At 46.0% G+C, this 21,384-nt stretch overlaps 1 protein-coding gene across 5 annotated transcripts in view; it reads right to left on the bottom strand.

Moving 5' to 3' along the window:
• The window catches only part of WNT3A (Wnt family member 3A), a 93,682-nt gene extending 76,473 nt beyond the window's left edge, over positions 1 to 17,209 (bottom strand). The window contains exons 1-3 of one of the 5 annotated variants that reach the window (XM_013182511.3): positions 8,086 to 8,260; positions 6,325 to 6,394; positions 5,858 to 5,980 (exon numbers count right to left, since the gene is read on the bottom strand). In XM_013182511.3, the coding sequence (XP_013037965.3) occupies positions 5,858 to 5,980; positions 6,325 to 6,394; positions 8,086 to 8,110 (218 nt within the window). In that variant the 5' untranslated portion in view covers positions 8,111 to 8,260. Of the gene's footprint in view, positions 1 to 5,857; positions 5,981 to 6,324; positions 6,409 to 8,085; positions 8,261 to 16,905 lie in introns of those variants that run through there. The other 4 variants (XM_048062445.2, XM_048062446.2, XM_013182515.3 and 1 more) reach the window with 4 other exon arrangements.
• Between the last annotated feature and the right edge of the window lie 4,175 nt (positions 17,210 to 21,384).

Raw genomic sequence — 21,384 nt, 5'->3', positions numbered from 1 at the left:
ACTCAGCCTGCTCTCAAGCCCTGCTATATATCTCTGTAACCTTGTAAGTCTCCCAGACCAGTATGCCAGTGACTGAAATCAAGGTCTTCTCTTTGGAGCTGCTGCTATCCTTTGTGGCAATTTCCCAGACCTTTGGGAAGTGCATGAAAAAGTGCTGAGCTCCCACTGACCTCAAGGCAACCTGCAAGCTCTGCTCATCTCCCAACCACAACACCTTTTCTTCACAGGGCTAAATAGTGTTTTATAAGCCTAGCTTCATATCTCCACATGTTCAAACTTCTTCAGGGCTCAGGGGCTGGCTGTGAGAAATGGGGATATTAACATTATGTCAGTGCCCAGAAGGTCTCTGACTATGAGGCAGGCAGAGCTCGTGAGGCGTCAGTAGACTATCTGCCCGTGTTGGTTAAAGCTGGCTGCAGGGCTCTCAGGTGGAGCTACTCTTTGCCAAAAGAGTGCAACGGATTCAAACTCGGCAAATCATTTCTGGCAAACCAAAAATACATTAAAATAATTACAAATGGAAATGTCGAAATGGAAGATTTGGGGGTTTGGTAAAACAGAAGAATTTGATTTATTTATTTATTTATTTATTTTCCAGGATGAATTCTCAAGGGTGCTGAGATTGACACAGAACCAAGTTATTGGGAATCAAAGCAGGCTGTAAGCTATGTGAACATCTATGCGAATGTTCTTACCCCCTGGTATATATGAACCACCTTGCGCTTATTGCAGGGTAAGAACATTCACACGGGCAGTTACCACAGAAAAACTGGCATCTCATTAGATCACACCCTAACTTACCTCGTGGTAATTTGTTCATGTGCCCATCCCCTAAGGTGCCATTCCCAAAGTGAAGTTAGAGGACGCAATGTCCCCTTTATACTCATAGTCAGCAGCTTAGTGGTTAGGGCACTCATCTACAGTATGGGAAAATGAGCTTCGTAAGTTTCCTCTGCTTGATTTGAAGCAGGATTTTGAACCCAAGTTTCTTAAATCTCAGTAGCACGCTCTAGCCAACAGATTATTCTGTTCCACAGAGCTACCAAATCAATTATTCACATTGATTGAGTCTTGGCCAACAATGGAGACTCAGCCAGAGACCTGTGGAGCTCAGAGCAGGAGCTCTCAGCTTAACACCCATAGTATATGAGACCTGGGTGCAGACCAGGACAGGTACTATATAGAAGGATTCTGAAAATGCTGAAGCCCTTTAGGTTACACACAAAAGTTCTTGCAATGCTGCCTTTGCATGCCCCAAAACCCCGTCCAGCTCTTAGCCAAGTTTTGCTACATGTTGTCAGATATATACAAGCCTTAACTGGGATCCTTCTCTCTCCTGCAATGGGATAGGAGATGGGACTGAGAGATATGCCTATAATTTACATACATTATTAATGTATGTCCCTGATAACATGTATAATAATGTGCTATGTATCAGCCCAACACAGGAACGATTCTCCTTGCTCTCGGGCTTGATCTCAACCTGTGTGACCCAGCTTGGTGCCTGTGCATAGAAAATGAACCAAAATGCTCAGATATTTAGGATAAATACAAGGCTAAGCAGCACCCCCCTGGCCCAGAATCAAAGTATGATGCAATTTGCAGGATTAAGACATAAATGAGTTAAGAGCCTAAGACACAAGACAAAAAGATTGCTCCAAAGTCTGTTAAAGAGAAGACATGATTTCCCTTGAGTTCAACGTGTCTTTGGATTGGAAGCTAAGACTAGGGAGAGGGACATATGCATGTATTTTTATATATATACATATGTATGTAATATATATTATACCTGTGTATACCTGTTCTGACCAAAAAAATAAAAATCCTCCAAGTAGTTGTTAACTGGACTTTCTGGGAGATGTCACCGCTAATACCTTCCCACCAGAGAGGTGGGTGAATCTCTGTGGCTGTCCTGCTCCTGTGCTCACAACACACGATCTGGCTGTTCACTTCACACAAACTCTTTTAGAATTTCACTACTGTATCCTCTGACCCTGTGTGGTCAGGTTCCTCCTTGGAAAGAGACAAGTGGTACATGCTGTCCTGCTGTGGGGGACCAGAGGTGGCTGGGAAGCATGGGACTTCAAAAAGTGGAACCCTCCACTCTCCTTGAACCTTATGAGAAAGTTCCTTCACTTCATCTCTTCCTCAGTCATATGGTGTAAGACATCTATTGAGAAACTGATGGTATAACCCACTTCATTTTCTCCTTCCTCCCCAAAACTGCACGGTCAAAATGAGAAGGAAAGGAGAAGATGGATGGATGAAAAAAAAAATACAGAGCAAAGAATCATTCTGCGGGCAGTAAAACATAAGAGCATTGACTTCTCTGTCTGCCTGTCTGGATGTCCAGGGAAAATTGCATGCACACATGTATGCATACATACTCACAGACATGAGCATGCACACACATTGCAGCCTCTCCCTCTGCAAGTCACATCTCTCCTCCTGCTAGCTGCTCATTTCTCTGAGACTCGTACTTATCCAGTATCTCCTAGAACCTCTGCCAAGCAAAGCTCACTTGGCTGATGGGTTCAAGTGACATTAGGGGGACAAGCAGACAGGCAGGAGGACTGCTTAACCCTTGACTCCTGTAGAAACCAGTTGTAAGAGATGGAGCAGAGGAACAAGGTGTCTGAGAGCCCTTCCATGAGTCCCTCCCTGATCCCAGCCTGCCAGCCCTTCCAGCACCATGAAGTTCATGCCCTGAAGGATGTCAGTCCCCTTGCACAAGTTCTCCCATTACGATTACAATTCTGCATTTTAAACAAACTTTGGAAGGGCCTGAATTTCACAGAGGAAGGGGCCAACATTGACTGAAAAGCACACAAATTACACCTGAGGTGTCTATTCTCTCGTAATATTAATAATAAAGTCTAACTTAGCATAGTAGTGCCCAAGGCTAAGATCATGCCTAACTTAAAAAACAGACAGTTTTAATAGCAAAACCTATACACAGACCTGAAATGTAGGCAGTTTACAGGGATGTTCACAACACTTCTATCACTATTCCATTATATCGATGCCACCATATCCTTTTGGGATCAAAGAAAATCCCAGGTATCTTTTCTGACATCTTTAAGATAAAGGAAATTTAAGATAAGCCAAACTCTTCTGCATTCACAGTAACAAAAACAGTCTGGGAATTTGAGTTCTAGACCGCAGAAGTGTGCGAAGAAATTTGTACAGATCTCCTTAGCAAGGTCAGCAGAACCATAGAAATCTCAAACTCTCTTAAAAAGTGCATGTAATCTCTCTCTCTCTTTTTTTTTTTCCTAATAAAACTTTAGTAATTTTCCATGTTCTCAAGATGGAGGGTTCATGTGTTTAAGCTCTTACAAATATGACACTCTCTAATGCATTTAAAAGGAAAATATGTTAAGAAAATCAAAGTCAGTTCCTAATCACCAGGTATCCACAGGCTCGGGAGAAGGCAACATTAGCTGATGACTTGTAGTCATTTCAGAATTGGGATTGGCCTTGAGGATAGTATCTGTCACAGTACCTCCAGGTGGCAATTCTTTACCGGTTCCAAATGTCAGTCCAAATGACTATGTCTCTGACCTATGTCTTTGACCGATGATACTTCTGCAAGAGTGCCTTTTTTGAATCAGCTCTTGCCTCATAAGCTAACACCACAGAAACCCCAAAAGGACAGAATTTAACACAAACACAAACTCCTTGTCCATGGGGGCCCACAGCAGTGGTCCATAGGAATTGAGAATGATGGATCTTGGGCATTTGGCCTAACCATATTCATTTAAAATCAGGCTCTCGGGTATTCATCTTGGTTCTCTTGATCACCGACATAGAGACTGGCTGCTACAGAGAGTCATTGCATCCTAAGATTGGCATCACAGATAGGTCTGATGAGTCATGGTGAGGAAGTGTCAGTTTTCATTCATTGACTAGAGAGGGAACCTAGATGACTACTTCAGATGAGATGTCCAGCTCTGAGATGGAGTATGACGAATCCTGCTCAGGATGGCTGCAGTGTGTAAGCATTGTGTACATCTCTACAGTACTGTGAACAAACCTAAGCTCTTCGCTCATGGTCTCTGTTGTACTGACTCACGAGTGTCCAGCTGTCCTGGCTGTTATCCTCACTCCAATGTTTTTGGAAACAGTGAGTCAAAGGCAAGTCCAGCACAGCTCCTCTTCTTCCCATACCTCAGGCTTTGCTCAATGACCCCATGCTGTACATTGAAATGGGATATGTGCAGCCTGCCTCTGCTAGAGACTATAGGAAATGGCCTTTTTTTTTTTTTTTTTTTCTCCTCCAGCTTATTCTCATCCATCCAGGTCACCAAGCTATTGGTTTAAGCTTGTGTAGTGCAGAGAAGGAATATGACCAGAGATCTCATGTCCTAAGGACGTGCTTTATCCCCAGGGTCATATTTTTCCCCTGGTTTATCACAGCCTACAACTCATTAGATATTCAAGGTCTTCCATGCTGTCCTAACCTTCTTGTACTAAAGATGGCAAAACTGGGCTCTTCCATGCCAGGATTGAAAGAGAAGCCTGTACTAGCTTGCATTCAGTCTGTTCCTGGAAATAGAGTGCAGGTCAGAATTTCTCAAATTATTCCGGATGAGTACCAATGTCAGAGGCAATAGGAACTACCACTAGCAGCACTGTTGGTGGCAGACACAACAGCTAGGTTAGCTGAGATGTGTTTGCGGCTGTAAATATATGCCAGACTATATAACCCTTGAATTAGTTTCCATACCACAGTTTGGAGAGTCTTCTGGTAGACATTGCAGTTTACTTGTAATTTCAGTGGAGTTGTTAGAAAACTGTGCTGACAAAACACTGCCTTATTTTATGACTGAGCTTGAACATTTCCTTCACCAGGGACTGAGACTATACATTGCATCAGCAGGACAGATGGACTCACTGCTCGTTTCTATCACAGACTTCCCATATGCCTGTGGGCAAGTTGCACCAAGGGTTTCAGCAGCCACTGAATTAGCATTTCCCTGTCTGATTCCCAATCTTCTGCTAATGTGTCTTATCTATTCTCTTTCAAGTCAGTTGTTTGCCCCATCTGTCTGGACCATATTACTCTTTCAGGCAAAAACTCATTCCCACTGCGCCCTTGGTCTCCTGTTGTTAGTGACTTCTAAGTTTTGCAATCAAACTGCTAATATCCATGACCTGTCTTGTTAGAAAAACACTGTGATCCAGCAAGCTCCTTCCTCATCCAGTTGATATTATTGTTAGTAATGACTCAGTGCTAACTACCTCTTACATCCACTGCTTCTTTACAACTGTGATTTAGGTACATTTAATCCAGCCTGTGGCACGTGAGGATGGATGAGATGATTTCTTGTTTGAATGAGTTAATGATGGTACAAGTTGTGTCTATTATTGCAAACCCATGGTAGGATGCATCTCAACTAACCTAAGGTGCCTAATAATTAGTTAAATCTCTGTTGCTCACCCTCTGTTCTCTCTATGGCATGTGATGCTCATGTTGCAGCAAAACAGATTCAGATCTTGGCAATCAGGCAGCCACTTTCTCTCTCTAGAGATTTACACTGTTTGTAAATGAGAGTGTATCAAGGCCTTGAAAAATATCAATACACTTTGTTCTAGCCAGATGGTAAATGGGCTAGGCTGGACTGGCCTTCCTAGTCCCTCAGAAGGCAGGATCCCTTACTACTAGAGAAGAAAAGAAAAAAAAAAAAAGAGAGAGAAAAAAAAGGAGAAACAAAAAGAGAGAAAAAAAAAGACTATATCAGCACAAAGCACACACATCAAAACACCTTTAGACCATATTCCTAGCATCTGCACATCAGAAAGCAATGTTTCCAGAGACTCCAGAATGGCTCTTGACCACCACTACAAAACCAACCTACAAGGACAGGCAGCATCCCTATGGTATGCAGGGTCAAGTGAAGCTCTCCTGGTCTGGATTGGTAAGGTAAAGTCATTCACAACAAATGCATCAGGTCTGCTTTTCCCACTGAAGAACATGCTGGAAAAATAAGAAATTCTTTCATTTCTTCATAAGAAATTATTTCAAATGCCCTTCCAACATATGGGAATTTTTCTCAGCTCTTTTGTACATATGTGGAACGCAACACCAGGACTTCAGGTGACAGATTTTTAAAGATATTTTAGTCTCTAAAGATGTAAAGAAATGCCTACTGGGATTTTCAAAAGGCTCTGCTAATGGAAGCATCCTCTTAATAATCTACAGGGCAAGGTGGATCATTAATTGCCTAGATGCTCCTAGCTTTTTGGAGTGTATTGAAAGGGAAAAAAAAAAAAAAAAAGGATCTGAATTCATCTATCCAAAATGAGATATGTTTGTCTGACCTTGTCATCCAGGATCCTATTGCAGGCAATGGTGAGAAAACTGGCACAGCTGGGGAGTGATTCATCCCATCTGAAAGAAAATGTCTAACATACCTCAGATGAGTTGCATCTTATTTCTAGCCAATAACTCTAAAGAAGACTTGGCTAGAGACTGCTGACGTGGAAAGATGGTTCTCCCTCCAGAAGGGATAGGAATCAGATCTGGATCCCCCAGAAACCAACATTAACCAGATTTTAGGCCTCTAAAGGAGCCATGGGTCTCCCAGTAAATTCTCCAAACCTCATCTGACACCCGGTGGTATTTCCCTACTCTTCACTAGGCTTTGGAGAAGACCTTGCCTGTCCAGCAAGAGCTTAAACTGCCCCGCTTCTTCACAGTTACTATAGTCTTGTAAAAAAATGGAAATGCTCCCTTAAGCCTGTGAGGATTTCGAGATGCTTTCTGTCATGCCACACAACACCGTCTAGCAACAGGCTCTATTGTTGTTCTTCTGGGGGCAGAGGGACAAATTGAATAGTAGGCTTGGCAACTGTTCAAGGAGTTTCATTCCTGCCTTCCCACCCCTTAGCAGATATCTCTATTAGACAAGGTGCACTCTTCTGGTAGCAGAAGAAAGCCCTGCTCTGCTCAGTGCTGCTTGGCTTCGTCTCACAAGTTTGGCTACAGCAGAGTTGGTTTCTGCCTTTTCTCAATGCTCTGTCCCACAGTGGGAATTCTGCCAAATAACAGCAAATTCCTTGGAAGCCTGAGTGTGCCAAACCTCTGCCATCAAAACCTGCATCTTCCAAAAGGGATGTAGAGGGAATATGAAACTAGAAAAGCAGAATTTGGAGACATATACTGGAAAAGAGAAAGGATTTTATTTCAGGGAACTGAAAGTAAAACAAAGTCAGAGAAACTCTTTGAAATGCAGATATAATTCTTGAATCTTTAGGAGTGACGATGTCCTCTGCTAAGTCACCCGTCATGATGGGGAAGCAAGAAAGCTATTTTGAGTATTATTTTGTAAGTTTTGAGTTGGTTTTCTATTACAAGCTTGTATCAATGACTTGTGGATGTGGTTGGAGGATGGTGGGAGACTGTGTTTGGCAGCTGAGGATAAGGAGGATGAGGAAGATATATTTGTGCTCTGGAGTGTGCTGGATTAGAGGAAGAGTTAAATGTGTTACAGAGAAAGCTGCAAAACTCTCAAGCTGCTTAGGCTTTCAGCAATGATGCTGAGACATGACAAAATAGAAGATGGTGTGAATTTGCTGAGGAGAGGGGTGGTTTAGAGAATTTTAGCACATTTAGATGGATGGCATGTAGTGACAGCTAGGAAATAGGTAAATGAGCAAACTCTCAAAATGCAATCCCTGTCTTGGGAATAATCTGACAAAACCTGTATGCCAGTGGTGGAGATGTCTCTGAGCTGACTGCCTCAGCTCCTCCATAGTCACAGAGGGCTTAACCATCAGAAAGTGCCCATTTCTCCCCATCAACAAATGGACCCAAGAGCACCTGTCTTGGATGGAGACATCTAAACTACAGAAATATAATGGGTAAAATGAATTCCACCCTGAGGCCTCACACATTTTTTTGCAGATGCGCATCAAGAGACACTGAGATTGTTTAGGGGTTTCTTGACCAGTTTCCATCTGATGCTCGAAAAGAAGCATGTCATCAGTGGACCTTATATGATCCCCACCAGGCCAGTGAGGACAGCCAGGTTGCCATCAGGCATCTTAACTGGCAGTAGATGTCTACCTATGCATGCTCACCTGATGGAAATCCAGGTATCTTCATTTTGAAATTAGTTGCCTTTCCTGCAAGATGCGCTTAAACTGAACACCAGGATTGATGCACGGGGACAAAGTGAGCTTACGTAACTTGTAATAGACTCGAGGTCAGGCCAGAAATGTGGGGTTCTCCCATGATGCAAGCTCAAGGAGTGCCTGAGGCACTCTATGAGCCCCCTAGGCAAACCTGACTTCCCCAATGAAAAGAAGTGGCAACCCCCAATGGCTGGGCCTGTGATGTGAGGCCTGTGATGTGAGAGGGGACCCAGCCCCACATTATGACATGACCTTGCTGGTGATGCTATAATTCTGTGATTCTATGATGCTGTACCTCAGGGTGTGGAAAGATGCAATGAGAGTAAAGCATTTTACATCAGTATGATGTAGGAAGTGGAAAAAGCATGTTGGAAAGGTAACAGCATCCCTGCTAAGAATTATCACTATACCATAAAAAGCATAACTGACTCATATTGACACCAGAACAGAAACTGATGGGGAGACCAAAGGCACCTTGAACTCCTTTGATGGCCCAGGCTCTACAAATGCAAAGTGCTCTCTGGGTATCAGCAGCACCCAAGTGGGAAGGGGACTGCGAATATGCAGGTGACAAGCAAGGAAGAGACAAACAACGTCTTTGTGATGCGTAACGCTCTCCCCTGGTTTAAAGGCCATTTTTAAAAGCAGTGCCCTATGTTAAGAGTTCAGAACAAGGGAGTTAATGTATTGGTTCTCTTTCCCCTCCCCTTGCTTTTTGCAAGCACTGGTAGAATTTGGAGTGAGCTGGTGATCTGCTGAATTTTTACATGTTGTGCTAAGATTATAATAGGATTCAGAGAAAACCTTGACACTTTTAAAGAGACAGAAGGGAAGAAAATCATTATAAGTGACCCAGGCTAAACAGAAACATTTAGCACAGACAGCATCAGGACACAGTGTGGCTTTTCTGCAAGACTCACCCTGGGCCTAACACAGCAAAGCCCTGGTATGCAATGGGGGGCTCCTTACAGACTTCCCTGGGTGCTCACCTCCCTTCAGGATGAAGCCCCACTGAATCTTATGGACCCTGGGCCCCCATTTGGTCGTGTCAGCAAAGTAGAGCTGAGTTCAGTGAGATGGGATGGGAACAGCTCTTGCTGCAGCCTTGGGGCTGTGCCCCATCAGGTCTTACGTGAGCACGTGGATGAGACATGCATGCTCAGGCCCATACTCCTCCCTCTCTTATTTCTTCTTCCTATACACTATATTTCATTTTTTTTTTCCCTGGCACTGTCACCTTGGCAGCAGCCCCACCTGACTGGGCAGAAAGCACCAAGCTCCACATCACCCGAAGACATCGGATGCCGATTCTGGGCCTAGAAACCTCTTCTCTGTCTTTGCAGTGAAGGTCTCCAGACCTCCTGCACGCTTCTCCTCTCCTCTTCCAGGGTCTATAGTGTTTCTTTTGGGAACCAGAGCAAGCACATGAGCCCAGTTCTGCTCCAGCAAGGAAATTTTGACATGGATTTTGGTGGAAGCAAGACTGGTCCACCCCTGCTCACAGAAGGCCCTGGGGATGGGACTGTGTGCTCAGCACAGTCACTGCATAAAACCCAGCTGTCCAAACGGAGCGCTTGTGACTCAGAGCCCGGAGGATTCCCCCTGTGACACACTTGTGCAATGCTTGTTAAATGCTGTCATTATGCCCAATAAAGCCCTTTGAAATGTGGCTAGGTTATTTGAATCATGCTCTCGAGGAACGCAAGCATGGGCTCCTTTCCCCAAGGAGGGCCGGTGCTGAATGAGGGGGAAGCGTGTGCTTTGACACATGGTTGTCTTGTTGGGCTTTTCTCACCCTCCTGCAAATGCAAAGCAAGAACATCTGCTCTTGGAGAGGTCTAGCACAGAACATCATCCTTCCTCTGCTGCTTTGATAAGCGGCAAAGCACCGGTGGTGCAGTAAGAGGTGCACAGACTGAGCCCTTGGCTCATCCCAGCTGTAGGAAGAGGGTTGTGAGGAGGAAGGGCATCCCATGGGTTTGGGATGGAGACACCAGCTCTGTTTCTCTTGGTACTTCCAGGGTAAGAACAGCAATCTATAGTTTTTCTTTCCTAAGAGACACCACAGATTCAAAGCAAAAGCCAAGGTTCCTCCAGCATGACCCTTTAGAGGGAGCAGTTAAAATGAATTTTTTTATTTTTTTTTTTCAAATAAAGCAGGGGCAATGGATATTTCCCGGGCCTAGCTTTACAGCTGAGTATGGAAAAAGAAATGCCATGTGCACAGGTGAAAAGTTCCATCAAAGCAGCACAGGAGCTCAGAGAGGAGAATAAGACCCACCTATTTCATTAACGTCTGCCTCCCTGAAGCAATCACCTCTTTATCCTGCCTAGTGCTGTGCACTGCAATAGCACCCATGGACATGGAACCTGTGTAGAAAGGTCTTTAGAAAGAAGAAGAAAAGACCTGCCTTCTCTTGGTGAACCAGAAAACCAAGTGTCTTGGTGCTACAACCAGCCGTACTGCAGGGCTCATCGTATGGCCCAGGACAAGGCCTTTAAAGTCTTCTACCTCCGCTTATCCATCTGTAAAATGGGAATAAAAATCATCGTCCTCCTTTCTGGGTACTTAACAGTGCTTAAGCCATGTTAGTAAGTGCTCCATGGTTTTCAGGTGAGATGTCTTAGAGGTGTTCAAAGGTATGCAAAGGTATGTTTTGCCTCTGGAGCTATCTGAAAAGAGCTGAGTAGCAAAATAATTCACTTTTCTTTATTCTTTGTTAGAAAAGGCTTGTTTGTTTGAGCCAATGCTTTGGTTCAATTCTCTGAATATCAAGTTGCCGGGTTTTAGGTTGCCAACTAATAAAATCCTCTTACAATGAAAACAAATAATTAAATAATTAAATAAAAATCAATGAGTGTATCAGAACAACATTGTTTACTAAAATTAGACTAAAATCTGAGTAGATAAGGGCTCTCATTTAGCACACTCTGTGCTCTCTGGGAGTATCTCAGCCATCCCCATATTTGAAACAGGGGTAACACTCTTGTTAAACACTCTTGCAAAGTTTACTGTTCTTGCCATGACAGAGACTTGTATGACCTCGGTCCAGCCACTCAGTCTCATTGCACAATTCCTCCATCCCTGGACTGTGCTAGAGACAACATTAGAGTCTGCTTCTCCAGTACCACCATGAAAAAATGGAGATGGTAAGATATTTGCTTTACACTTTGCACAATACATGCCAAGTATAGACCCCACAAGAGGTCCTACTGCTTATGCTGATGCAGCATGGTCCCCTCACCCAGCAGCCCTCTATCCCCATTGCAGCTTGTGTGCAATTGCCCACGCTGTGCTGAGGAAAATCCAAGCTGGTGGGAGACTTGGTATTTGAGAGCAGGCTAAAGCATCCTTCTGCGATTACACACTGCCTGGCAAAACAAGGCCATGTAAGATAGTGTTGTAACATAGATATTATATATATAAAGGTAATTCCCAAGCCTTGGGGCAAGGGTGGGAGAGGGCTGCATGTACAGGGATTGCACCGCATACAGCTGAAGTGCAGCCACCTCTGCAGAGGAGCATGACAGCTGCTTAACATCATACTGCAAACAGTAGCAGAGGAAATTAAGATGAATGCTATTGCCTCAGAAATGTCAAAATCCCCAGCTCAGGTTAGTCAAGCAGGGGAGGAACAGGTACATGTAATTCGTGTTTTTGAGCTCTAGAGATTGCTTTAGGAGCTCTGATGTCAACGTGCATGGCTCACACTGTCCCTTGGGTGACCTTCCATGGCTCTGCCTTCCTCCTGGCTAACGAGGAAGGATCACCTCTCACTTAACCTACACACTCGCTGCCAAACCTAAGCTTTGGTTTCTCAAGTGCAGAGCCTGCCAAGACTCAGCTTGGTTCTCTAGAATTTGCAACGAAAGGAGAATCGGGTTTCTCATGGGCTCCAGAACCCCGCTTGGCTTTCATCTACCCCAGTGCAAATCAGGGGCTGTTCCCCCCACCCCAAGGTGCACAGATGCCATGAGACACCTGAACCATGGCACAGGCCAGGACTTCATCTGCACATGGCTTTTATTGCAGTGATGCCATCAAACTCTGACAGGGACACATTCAGCTGTTGAACCTGCATACTGCTGGAGTAATGCCTCTGGGTCACTTGTCTTTCTATTAGCAAGGCTGTCATCCCACCCTGCTCCCATGCACTTACATTTCCTGAATCACAAGAAATTGGGATGGATAGATCCAGTAGATCACTTTTTCCAGCGTTTGTGGGCTGTAAAGTGGCTACTGCAGAACATCAACAACTTTGGCCAAACTCATCCCACATGGATGATTCAACCAATAGTGCTTCTGTTACTAGTCTCGGAGAACAAACAGTAAGAACCTAAAATCAGTGCAAAACAAGGTCATAGACAGGAAAATATTTCTAACACACACTCTTCACAGCCCTTTCCTGATGCTGGCCTGGCATCTTCAGTGACACTGCTTTTACTCTGCCACCAGCAGTTATTGCTCATCTCGTTACCCAGTTTGTAATGGGGCCAATCTCATCCCTCCCCACTTAGGATGTGACACAGGTCTTACAGAGAGCAGCAGATTGGACGGGAGCTCCACCAGCTCTCACTCTTCAAGCCCTCATGTTACTTTTTCCTTTCCTTGTGCCACTTCTGACATGGAGCACCTGCAGTGCACCTTGACCAGACCACACCGCATCATCTGCATCCTACCAAACCTTCAGGTATGGGTGCAAGAGCAGCATAAACCACAGCGACTACTTCTACATCAAGTCACACAGGAGCAGCTATGTCTTCTGCCCGTTTCCACCACATCCTGTCCTTCTCCACATTGCACAACCCATTGGGGTGAAGCAGACAAGCCATGAGGGGTGAGGGTGGCCCCTCATGCCCAGCTGGGTCCCTTAGGGACAAGGGAAGGGATTTCACCTGCTTCCGTGCAGCCTTGCTCCAGTGCAGAGTAGCCAGGCATCAGCCCAAGATCAAGACCTTGCAGCTGGCTCTCAGGACTGGATCTCACGTGCTGCTACACTTTCCTTGGCTACCCCCAGCTGGGAAACATCACACAAGGCTCCTTGGGGACCAGTGGGACAGAGGAAGGGATACACATCACTGACCAAAAGGGTGTTGCCACACAAAGCCCCCAACAGTGACCATCTCCTCCGCCAAGGTGTCCCCCTCCAGCCCTTCCCCAGGCACGTGCTGTAACCACTCAGTATGCACCAAGCTGCCTCGCACCCCAGGAAGAACAAGATCTGAGAAGCCAGCTGGCAGGTTCCTGCCGTGGTGGTGAGGTCTGCCCATATTTCTGATTCTGCTCAGCCACCTCCTCCCACAGGCACCACCTCCCAGGCTGTGTGGGGACAGATCCCCAGCACCGCAGCTCATCTTTTAGTGCTGGTTTTTCTTCCTAAATCAAACCCTTCTCCCTCCTGAACCACTTCTACACTCCCTGACTATCCTCAGACCAAGTCCGGCATCATGCCACTGATTAAAAAATAAAATAAAATGTTTTTCCACTGCGTGTGCAACGAGGACAACCAGCCAAGGCAGTGCAAGTTAGCTGGGAAAAGTTGTAATTCTGTTCATGCTGCCAGCATGACACTGCTTGTGCCCCATACCCCAACAGGACAGGAGACATCTAATCCCCTCTGCTCATGAATTCTGCTTTTGGTTTTCCTAATTTTCCTTCATTCACTCACTCTGGTCTCTCTTTTATTTAAAAAATAAACAAAAAAAAGAAAACAAATGAACAGCACTAACATTTGGAAAAAAAAATATATATATAATATATATTTGCTGCTAATCTGGCCCACTGGATGCAGAAGAGCCTGCTGCTGCTACCAGTGCCTGCTTTAGGTTGCAGGGTGCAATGCTGCGCTGTACTGGGGAAGGTCCCGTGGGGTTACTGTGCCGCAATAAATCACACCAACTTGTCCCTGCGGACTTGCCACATCGGTCCCAATAGGAACCAGCACCCTCTTCTCTTATTAGTTTAAATAATTATTTTCAAAGCCTATTTCATCCCTTTCTGTAAATTCTTTATTTGGAGATTTTTGTCTCCAAGACTCTCCCTTCACTTTTCCCCCCATTGCTGCTGAAAGGATGAGGACAGAGCACAAGAGCTCCGGGGGATCTTTCATTATTTTTTTCTCCATGTTTTCTTTACCGTTATTCTATTTTTTATTTATTTTTATTTTTATTTTTATTTTTTTTTTTTTTAACTTACCATGCATCTGGGGCTGTGCAGAGCCCACCCAGCACTGCACAGCTCGATTTTAAACAGGTGCCCCTATGCCATGGTGGGAACAGCAACTCAAAGAGCACAGCCAAGCCAGGCGCTCTGTGTGGAGGCAATTACAGTAACAGATACATGCCCACTTGCTCACCCTGACAAATACGCACTTGGTGTTTCCCCTAATTTCTTTCCTTTGGGAGAATAATTAACCAAGCCCTGCAGGAAAGTATCGTTTCTTAGTCCCTGCTTTTGCTCAGATTGTCTCAAAGCTGAAAGCAGAGTAGGTATCTATAGCTCTGTGTGCATTAGGGGGAGTTTACGTTTTAATTAGAAACTATTATTCATGGGGGGGCACAATTTGTGTATGGTAAATTACAGATTTGTTGCTCCAAGCAGTCAAGCAACTATGAGCAGACGTTCAGGAGGCTTTAAACAGGGAGGTTTGGGATGAGATGTTTGTTGCTTGCACTATCCGACTAAAAAATTTCTGGCCCTGCCTCCCTCCCTGCAGTCTGAAAAAAAAAAAAAAAAAAAAAAGAACAAAATAAAATTAAAATAAAATAAAGAAGTGTGATTGATTTGCTAAATTGTCTAGTTCGGGAGCAAGCTGTCCTTGCAGAGCGTGATCTGGCCAGGAAAAAAGAAGCTGCACTGCCGTGGTTGTGGTCTCCGAGGGACCCCCGTGCTGCCCTTGTGGCCTCCGGGTGTCCAGGGCTCCGGCCAGGGGGTGCCTCTGGGTTTATATCTTGCTTAGGGATAAATAAAGAGGGAAAGGGATGTGTACGGGGAAGGGGGGGGGATTTAGGCAGCACACGTAACAGCACCCGGCTTCTCCTCCGGCTCCCCCACCCCAATCAAAACCTCCTTTGCATTTCCATGGCCTAAGGGGGCTCGCTCTCTTTGCAAAATAAACGTCTAAAACCGCTGGTTGGCACCAAGGGAAAGAGGGAAAGGGGGAAAAAGAGGAAAATAAAATCCAAAAAAGCATTTCCCCCCGACATCCCTGGGACACCTGCAGCCCCGGCTGGAAGCTGAGCTGCCCTCCCCAGCGCCGGGCACCTCTGTGGGTCGGGGGCGCGGAGCCGCCCTGCCCTCCTCTCCCCTCGGTGGGTGACAAGGGAATATTTATGTTGGTATTGGAGGAATGCGCTTCCTTCTCCAATCAGGAATGCAAGCGGAGTTTCTAATTATAAGTTAGATCGTGGCTGGGAATAAAAGATTGCTTTTTAATGACTCCCGTCCAGGTGCTCTTGCTGCCTGTCTTCCCAAGCGCGCATTTGCATTTTATTGCCTTTCTCCCATCCCAACGAATTCCCTGCTTTCAGACATACCTGACATAGTTGGAGAGGCTGCCTTCAACACCCTCACCTCTGCACCGCCGGGCAGCGCGGAGCGGGCCCCCAGCTCCTCCGCCACCCTGCTGTTGCCACCTGCACCCCGCTCCCCCTTCCCGGCCGGGGGCCGTGCACTTTTCCAACGATAATACATATTTTTAGCATTTTTTTTTTTTTTAGGGGGGTGGTTGGGGTGATTATTCACAGCACCGCCCCGGCACCCCCGCAGCAAGCGACTCCTTCTCCGAGATTTGGGGAGCCTCCGCTCCGAAGCCTTGGGGTGTCCCCGCAGCCTTGGAGTGTCCCCAGCGGTCCCCGCGGTGGGGTGTCCCCGCGGTCCTGGGGTGTCCCTACAGCTCTCGGGTGTCCCCGCAGCCCTGGGGTGCCCCCGTTCCTCCTGCACCGCTCCGCACCAGCCGGAGAAGCGCGGAGCTGGAGCCTTCCTAGGGCTTCCCTCAGCCCAATTACCTCCGCGGGGTAATTAGAGCAGATCGTGCAGTTACATGCCTTTGCCCAGCACCATTTGCTTGTTGTGGGGGAGAGCGAAAAGCCTCTTAAAGGCGTAGGGGGAGAGCGCGGAGAAGCAGCGGCGGCCCGGCCCCAAATGCGCGGAGCTTGGGGGCGCGCAGGGGTCCGCGCATCCCCGGGCGCATCTCCCCCGGCCCCTGCTCTGCCCCTGCACAGCCAGCCCAGGTTGCTCTGCCTCGCCTCACCTCCCTGCTCTTTCTTCCCTCGCACACTCTCCTTCCCTAAATATTCCTCAAAGCGAAGGGGAAAAAAAAATTAAAAAAAAAAAAAAATGTTTTCATCCTTTTTCCCCCTCCTTCCTTCCACCTGACTAGCTCGAAATCACCTTGAAATGCTCATGTCAACTTGTATCATTATCTCTTTAATTCAGGCAGTGCCTTTTGTTCTTCACAGGAGAGGATCAAAGCACTTTAAAAAAAATAATAACTTTCCGATCGCTCTCGCTCGCTCTCTCTCTTTTACAGTAGGAGAAGGAGAGATCAGGTATAACCCAGTCAAAATAAACAAAGTGAATGCATAAATAAAAGAGGTGAAATGCAGGTTCTAAGAACTTGCTGGCGCTGGAACAATCCCACCTCTTTAGCTGAGTGGCAACGAAAGGAGAATTTCAAGTCATCTTAAGCGCAGGGGTTGCAGAGAAAACAGAGGAGGGGAAAAATAAATGAAAATGAGAGGAAAAAAAAAAAGAATAAAACTTACCACCAGATTGGGTAACTTGACAGAGCCTGACTCAACCCACAAAGAAACAGGAAATATCCAAAAGAGGCCATTGATGAAAAGTTGTCTTTCTTTTTTTTTTTTTTTTAACCAGAGTTGCCAAAACCTTCCTTTCTTCTGAGGCAGGATGATTATTTTAATAATAATAATAACAATAATTTAAAAAAAAAAAGTCAAATGAAGTGAACTCAACCCGACCAGGTAAATCCTCTCTTGCTTCCTCTACTACTCTCAAGGAAAAAAAAAAAATCTCAGAGAGGTAAAAAACTCTTCTCTCAGCCAAGACACTGAAGGCAAATATTAAAAAAAAAAAAAAAAAAAAAAAAAAAAGTTTGAAGTAGCTCTCTTAAAAAGGACCCAATCAGCACTTATTGCCAAAGGGAGAATTCTGATGCTTTGGCTTGTTCTGTCAATCAGGAGCGCGAAGTCAGGAATGAGCTAATTGCAAGGAGATAGTGTTTTAATACTCATTAGGGGGCACGTTGGCCCACAAGCCAAGGGATAAAATGTAGTTTTAAAAAGGGGAAGGAAGATTTAGGGGGTTTAAATAGACAGGGGGGACCCCTGTGGATTTGGGTAGCTATAACAACCTGCCCGGATTTCACTCCCTGGGTCGAAGCTACTAAAATGCAAAAAAAAAAAAAAAAAAAAAAGTGTGAAGTTTTTTTTTTTCTTTAAATTATTATTTTCTCAATCTGCTCCTTCTTGCCATTCAGCCGTCTTCTCAAATCCCCTTTTCCTCACAGTGATGGTCGGGATGCATTTGAAGTAACTTTCTAGAAACTTTTGGTTGGCTCCTTTTTTCTTTTTTTCCTCCTTTTTTCATTAAAAAGAAAAAGAGGGCTTACACCCAGACATGCACACACGCACACCGCCACGCATCCCCTGCAGCCACGCAGCCCCCGTCTCCACCAGTCCAACCAGCCAGAGATCCAAGGGCTCCAGTGAAGATATCTGCTAAGAAATCAACTTCTTCCATGCAAATCTCACCAAGGCTCATCCAGATCATCTCCATTTGCGGGAGTCCCAGCCCGGACCTTGCAAACGCGCTGCTGCAAACGACTTCATCCACCAGATCCACCCCACGGGGCACTAGTAATTGATCTCTTTTTTAATTTCTCTCTCTACATATTGCAACAATTTCTCTCCTTTCAGTGGCGGTGGTGGGGGGTGAGTCGGGGTGGATCGCATGGTTCCAAAATCGGCAGGTTTTCAGCGGGGTGGAAATAAGAAAAGCGACCATAATTAGTATTATTATAAAGATGTAGCTCCTCGAGCCTGGGTGCACGGGTAGATTTGCTGCTCCTCTGGAACATATTGTTTGAAGCTTGCTGTGTCCGTGAGCAAGTGTCACCCAGCTGACAGGCTTTCCCCTTACCCTGGGTCGTTTGAAAGGGGGCTGGAGAAGAGAAACCGAGGGGATGGAGGCGCTGGACGAGCCTGGAGATATTTTCTCCCCAGAATAACAACAACGATTCTGTTTCACGTGATTTTTTTTTTCTTTGGTTGTTGTGGCTGCTGCCTGTTGGGTGTTTGCTTTTTTTTTTTTTTTTAATTATTATTATTAAGCAGAGAGAACTGGGTGCAATTTTATTTATTTATTTGACTTTATTTCATTTTATCTGTGAATCAGAAAATTTCTGTGGCTCACACGGAACAAAGAGAGGTACGGTTTTTAATGACTTTGTTGGAGGAAGGCTTGTAACCCTGCATTTGCTCAAATCAAAATGCGTTTTCTTTCTCATTAAGAACTGCATATATATTTTCCCTTAGTAGGGAATATTCCTATTTACACACACAGAGCTTTATATGCATATATATAAAGATATGTTTGTGTTTAGCTAGATGGAGAGATATATTCATTCTAGTGAAATTATACTGGAAATGCAGTTCATTCGGGGATATTTAAATCATTGGGAATTTGGCAGGGGTCGGGCCCTGATTATTTTCTTTAGGGTTGGATGACAAGTGATTGCAAATGTGAGCGCTGGCAAGTGCTCTGAGATCTAATCGCCCCATGTAGCCGAGCTCCAGTCGACCTGAGCAGCTCCTCGCTGCTTCCAGAGGAGGAATTGATGCTCTCCCTGCCTCTCCCGGCAGATCCCCGTGGTGTTGATGCCGCAGTTGTACCGAGGGCATGAAATCGCCCCCCTCCATCAGCAGCTCCCCTCCCCAGAGCAGCCAGAGAGGCTGGAGAGGGAGAATGGAGTTTCATTGCATAAGGTAGGATGAGGAAGAAAGGAGGAGGGTGGTGGTGGTGGTGTGTGAAAAATCATCTTAAGGACTTTCCCTCTGTATTAGAGAAAATCCCATCCAATTATAGCATTACTGGAAAGAACCAAACGCTGAGACTTTCAAAGGAGGGGATTTCTCTGTCTTTTCAAGTGAAATTGCTCACACTGCAGACGGGAACACACACACACACACACACACACACACACGCACACGCACATGCAGACCCTGAGACACCAGCCCAGGCGCGGGGGTCCCGGCGAGGCGCAAAGCGGGGAGGGGGCGGGAGGCAGGGGCAGGACACCCGGCCCTCCTGGGGGGGTCCAGCTAATCTCCCCTCCTTTTGTTCCTGGGGAGAGCTTTAAACATCCCCCAGAGCTGCTGCCCCTCCCACCAGGAAGCACCAGGCAACTTCACCTGGAGGTACAAATTCAGCCACTCTCCCTTTTCCTCTTAGGCAGCAGCTGCTGGCTGGGGAGGATGGAGATAATCCACTTTGTCGTAGGCGCACACGCAGGCAGGCAGGAGCGTATCGATTCCTTCGGCTGGCAGCACTGCTACTTGCTCTGATGCCAACGGCTTTCATTTAACTGATTAAAAGGCAGTCGGGAGTATGGTAGCTGTTCCCAGGGCTTGGGACACTACTATATATTGGTTATCTATGATCAACGCTACCTTTGAACCAGTACCCTTTAAGGGGAATATTTTGCAGGCTGTTAGAGTCAGGAGTAAGGCTGCCACGGGCTGTAAGCATGTGGGACTGCTCACATTTGGTTGCTCAAATCAGCAACGTTTTCTCCCAGCAGTTGGTTTCAGGGCCTTTTGTCAGACCCTGGCTAAGCTCACCCATGTTGGTCTGCTGGGCTCCAGCCTTTTCACACCTCTCCCAAACATTTGGACCAGCCTTCAGACACATGTGTCACGATGGGCAGGATCAGGCCATCAGTTGGGTGACCGCAGCATCGCCTTGTCTTCTTTACTCTTGGCATTGCTCATTGGTGCCTGTGGAGAAGTTTTGAGTGGAGGGTTGTGGATCCTTAGTGGTAGACACCAAGTCTTAGTCCTGGTGGAGCTGAGACCTGCCTTGCACAGACCTGCCACGGTGCCCAGCCTTACACCAGCAAAACTATCACCAGTTTTGCTTCCTGACTTCCCAGGGAAGTGAAGATCCATCACCCTGACCATGAAATGGGAGGATAAAACCTTGACCATGCTTGCAGCTGTGGCACTGAATCCTCTAGCCCATAAGCCTGCTGCAAAAGGGGATGGGTATCTTCAGTTGAAGAGCTGGCATGGGGAAAAGGGGACGGGAGGACATGAAGCTGTCCCCAAAGTCAGGGGTTGGAGTGCCTTATGAAGCCATGGCAAGCTGCTCTGGCCTTGCTTACTCACGGGGATAGCCCAGCTGGCATCTTCAGGGCCCACTTGAGTGTGAAAATAGAGCTGCATTTAGAAACATGACTGCTTCGCTCTGCAGTTAGTCACAAGTGGGAACAGCTGTGCTCTTCTGTGTTCAAAAAAAGGCATGTCCACGGTGCTTCCACCCCAAAGACATCTATGTAAAGAAATCAGCGGTAAGGAGAGGAGGTTTGGAGGGATCCAGGCAGACGGGAAGGCGGGCAGAATGTTGCAGCACAGTCCTCAAATGTCTTAAATGCCCTGTGTGTTACTTGTCTTGCTATTCATCCCCTTCTTCCCTCTTCCCTACATGGAGAAGATTTGTTAGGGCTGCAAATGGGAGAGGTTATCTTCACTGGGAGCAAACACAGAGCCAAGGAAGGCTTCTCTTAAGGAGGGAGGCTTTGCTTATTTTTGGTGGAGGACAGAAGTGCATTCTTGCCCTTCCCTCTTTGATTTTTGAATTTCCACTTGTAAAATCTGATTCATAATCTGCTTTTGCAAACTGCCTCTGTGGATAGTTCTTGCGGGGAGATAGCAGGCTGTCCCATTTTCGGTTAAATCACTGGCTGCCCCAAACAACCCTCTCTGGACAAAGCGGTCCCCATGGTTGGCTATAACCACTGAAGCAGCTTTAGAAAGCTGTGGCCTGTTTTTTCTTCCACAACAAGAGTCCCATGATGCAGAACCTTGCTGTAATAGAAGAACCAGTAAATCGCCACCAGGCAGCTTTGTCCCCCAGCCTAAAACCAGCCCTGGTGAGGGTCCCTAATAGTTGTTGTTTTTTTTTCAAATTCATGCTGCCCTCTGTGATAGAGATTGGGAACCCAC

This window comes from Anser cygnoides, chromosome 2 (assembly GCF_040182565.1).
Source record: "Anser cygnoides isolate HZ-2024a breed goose chromosome 2, Taihu_goose_T2T_genome, whole genome shotgun sequence".
In the NCBI taxonomy this organism is placed as follows: Eukaryota; Metazoa; Chordata; class Aves; order Anseriformes; family Anatidae; genus Anser; species Anser cygnoides.
Note: the sequence above shows the minus strand (reverse complement) of the source record. Positions and strands in the feature narration are given on the sequence as shown.